The 4,249-nt window shown below is 41.9% G+C and overlaps 1 protein-coding gene across 1 annotated transcript; it reads left to right on the top strand.

Annotated features, from left to right (window-relative positions):
- The first annotated feature begins 880 nt into the window (after positions 1 to 880).
- LOC131332851 (uncharacterized mitochondrial protein AtMg00860-like) lies at positions 881 to 1,438 on the top strand. The gene has a single exon (XM_058367160.1). It carries the CDS (start codon positions 881 to 883, stop codon positions 1,436 to 1,438), a length of 558 nt encoding a protein of 185 aa, XP_058223143.1.
- The last annotated feature ends 2,811 nt before the right edge of the window (positions 1,439 to 4,249 follow it).

Raw genomic sequence — 4,249 nt, 5'->3', positions numbered from 1 at the left:
GCATCGCATTCATTCATTACTCTATTATTTGTGTGTGCCTTGGAATTGGAAGCTGAAAATCTTAGTCCTCCTTTATTCGTTGAGACACCTTTAGGGGGTAGAATGCCTCTTGATCGTATTTGTCAAGATTGTGAGTTGGTCATTTATGACCGTCGTTTTGTATTCGACTTCATCATTTTGGGAATGTCGGGGTTTGATCTTATCTTAGGAATGGATTGGCTATTTACCTTTCATGCTACCATTGATTGTTTCAAGCATCGAGTTCGTATTTGTCCTCCTGAGGGTCCTTGTTTCGAATTCTTTGGGGAGCGTCGGGAACCGTATCTATGTGAATCTCGGGAAAGAGAGTCGGTTTATGCTTTGTTGGCGAGTTTGACGTTAGATGAGGATGCCTCAGTGCATGGTGAGTTGCCCTTAGTAGTTTGTGATTTTCCGAATGTGTTCCCGGAAGAGTTGCCTGGCTTGCCTCTTAAGAGAGATTGAATTCTCTATTGACTTACTTCCTGGTACCGCACCTATCTCCATACCTCCGTACCGTTTCGCGCTCGTTGAATTGAGAGAATTAAAGACTCAGTTGCAGGAATTAGAGAACTTAGGATTCATTCGTCCGAGTACGTCACTATGGGGAGCACTGGCTCTTTTCACGCAAAAGAAGGATGATTCACTTCGCTTGTGTATCGATTATCGTAAGTTAAACCGAGTCACCATTAAGAACAAGTATCCCATGCCTAGAATCGATAATTTGTTTGATCAACTTCGGGGTGCGACTTGCTTTTCCAAAATTGATTTGAGATCCGGTTATCACCAGTTGAGGGTTCGAAGAGAGGATATTCCTAAAATTGCTTTTCGTACTCGCTATGGTCATTATGAATTCATTGTTATGCCTTTCGGATTGACGAATGCCCCAGCTACTTTCATGGACTTGATGAATCGTATCTTTCGTACGTATCTTGATCGTTTTGTGGTTGTATTCGTCGATGACATCCTTATTTACTCGCCTACGGAGGAGGAACACCAATCACATCTTACCATTGTTCTTGAACTCTTGAGAGAGCACCAATTATCCGCTAAACTTAGTAAGTGTGAGTCTTGGTTGTCCGAGGTCAAATTTTTGGGTCACATGGTTTCGAAAGGTGGAGTGTCCATTGATCTGGGGAAGATAGAGACCGTTATGAATTGGCAACGACCAAAGAACGTGTTTGAAATCCGTAGTTTCTTGGGTTTGGCCGGGTACTACCACCGTTTTGTTCTTGACTTCTCTCATTTAATGGCACCAATGACTAGATTAACTCGTAAGGGGACTCGTTTTGTTTGGAATGACTCGTGTGAGGTGGCTTTTGAGGAATTGAAGAGGAGGTTGACTATTGCACCGGTTTTGATTGTGCCTGAACGTAGAGTTGTCTACTCCGTATATTGTGATGCATCTAAGGAGGGATAGGGGTGCGTGTTGATGCAAGTGGGGTGAGTAGTAGCGTATGGGTCACGACAGTTGAAAACTCACGAGCAGAATTACTCTACACATGATCTAGAACTTGCGGCCGTCGTTTTTGCTTTGAAAAGTTGGTGCCATTATTTGTACGGTGAAAAATTCAAAGTCTTTTCTGATCACAAAAGTTTGAAATATTTGTTTTCTCAAAAAGAACTTAACCTTCGACAAAGCCGTTGGATGGAGCATTTGGAGGATTACGATTTCGAATTGCAATACCACCCGGGGAAAGTGAACGTCGTGGCGGATGCGTTGAGTAGAAAATTGATACACTTAGCATGTTTAGCTATCCATGAGTTGAAAATGATGAATGATTTAGGCTTTTGTGCTTCACATTTTGAGGATGTTCGGGAAGAGGTCACGTTATGCAACTTGACCATGCCATCGACCTTATCGACTCGAGTGATTGAGGCTCAACACCATAATGAAGAAGTGGGGGAACTTCGTGCTAAATTCCTTAGTGGAAACGCTTAAGAGGGGTGGATGATTCACGCTGATCAAAGCTTGCGATATCAAGGAAAGTTGTTTGTATCCATTTCGTGTCGGGAAGAAATCTTGAAAGAGTTTCACCATTCACCGTTAGCCGTCCATCCGAAGGGGAAAAAAATGTATCATGACTACGTAGGCAATTTTGGTGGTCCGGAATGAAGAGGGATGTTGTAATTTTCATGTCCAAGTGTCTTACGTGCCAGCAAGTGAAAGCCAAATATCAACGACCCGCGGGAGAGTTACAACCATTGCATGTGGCCGAGTGGAAGTGGGAAAACGTGACCATAGATTTTGTTACGGGTTTACCAAGGACACCGAAGGGGCATGACGCTATTTGGGTAATCGTGGATCGTTTGACCAAAACTGTTCATTTCGTGCCTATTCAGGTTACCGATTCAGTGGATACGCTTAGCCATTTATATATTCGGGAGATTATCCGACTTCATGAGATTCTCGTATCTATCGTGTTCGATCGAGATCTGAGATTTACTGTGCGTTTTTGGCAGAGCTTGCAAGCCGCTTTGGGCATAAATCTTTTATTTAGTACCGCGTATCACCCTCAAACCGATGGGCAATCCAAGAGAACGATACAGATTTTGGAAGATATACTTCAGGCTTATGTGATGGATTTCTGGGGTAGTAAGGAGAACCATTTGCCGTTAGTAGAATTCACGTATAACAATAGCTATCAATCTTGTATCGAGATGGCACCGTATGAGGCCTTGTATGGGAGACCATGTCGATCACCTGTGTGTTGGATCGAATTAGGTGAGGCTACGTTAGTGGGGCCGGATATGATCAAGGAAACCTCTGAGAGCATGAAAGCTATTCGTCAATGCCTTAAGGAAGCACAAGAGAGAACAACCGAACAAGTCAAGGTGATTCGCCAAAGATTATTGACCGCTCAAAGTAGGCAAAAGAACTATGCTGTTCGTCGTCGTCGCCCGTTGTCGTTTGAATAAGGGGATCATATATTCTTTAAAGTATCGCCGCGTAGAGGTTTATCTCATTTCGAAAAAAATTGGGAAGCTTTCACCGCGTGATATCGGGCTATTCGACATCATCGAGAAGATTGGAAAGGTTGCGTATCATTTGGCTTTGCCACCGAAGCTATCGGGTATACATGACGTATTCCATGTGTCTATGTTGAGGAAGTACGAACTGGATCTGTCTCACGTTCTAGAGTGGTCCAAACTCGAGTTGGAGGCCAACGTGTCTTATGGGGAGGAACCGATACGTATCCTAGATTCGCGTGACCAAGTTTTGAGGAGTAAGACGATACCGTTGGTGCGAGTCATGTGGAGTAATTAAGGTAAAGAAGAGTTGACATGGGAAAGGGAGGACGAAGTTAGAGAGAAGTATCCCCATCTATTTCCGGAATGAACCAATGTGAGTTTTTAAGATTTTAGTAGCATGATAATTGACTTGTTGCATAAGATTGATGGTTATAATTGTTACATGCATATGTGATATATATGTTAGCTAGTCTTGGCATGGAAAATTTCGAGGACGAAATTTCTTTAAGGAAGGTAGAATGTAGAGACTCATATTTAATTTATTTGATTTTAATGATTATAATTGAGAAAAATAGGAAATGTGATGTGTTTATGTGATTTGGGGCTAAAGTGATAGAATTGATTATGGAAGGGTGCAATTGTAATTGGCATATTTATGCGTATATATAGGAGGGTGAGAGAGTAGAGAATCATTTTTCTCCTCTCCTCTCATCTCTCTCCCTCTCCGGTCTCTCTCTCCCTTTCTTGCTCTCTCTCTCAAAATTTCACCCATTCATTCAAAACCCATACCAATCAACCTCCAATTCACCTTCTACTTGAGGTTTTGAGCTTGCTCCCATTGGTTGAGGCTCGGTGTGGTGTATTCCGGTCGAAATCGAAGTTTTCGGAAAGCTAGGCCTTAAAATTTGTGGGTTTCGTTCTTCGGCCTTGAGGTTGGGATTCTACCTCTTAATATATGTAATAGAAGTGTTTTCCTTGCCTAAAATCATGTCCTTGGTTGTTGTGATTGTTGTTGTAGTTGAAATCCTTAAAATCTGCAGAAAATCTGCTCGAACAGGCATCTGTATCGATACCACTATGCTCAGTATCGATACCAACTTCTCTGGAATGGTTTAAGGCTCTGTTGTATCGATACTTGTAACGACCCTGAATTTTGGTCTATAAAAATTTCGTTAAAAATTTGAATTTTATTTAATTTACTTATTTTCTTTTGGGTGGCTATATGTTTTCTTGTAAATTTCGTTGTAGTTAGATTTTG

This window comes from Rhododendron vialii, chromosome 7a (assembly GCF_030253575.1).
Source record: "Rhododendron vialii isolate Sample 1 chromosome 7a, ASM3025357v1".
Lineage (NCBI taxonomy): Eukaryota > Viridiplantae > Streptophyta > Magnoliopsida > Ericales > Ericaceae > Rhododendron > Rhododendron vialii.
This window is presented reverse-complemented; position numbering and strand designations above follow the sequence as displayed.

Excerpts from the sequence above, each read along its gene's own strand:
- LOC131332851 (XM_058367160.1), top strand. The coding sequence starts at position 881 with ATGCCTTTCGGATTGACGAATGCCCCAGCTACTTTCATGGACTTGATG.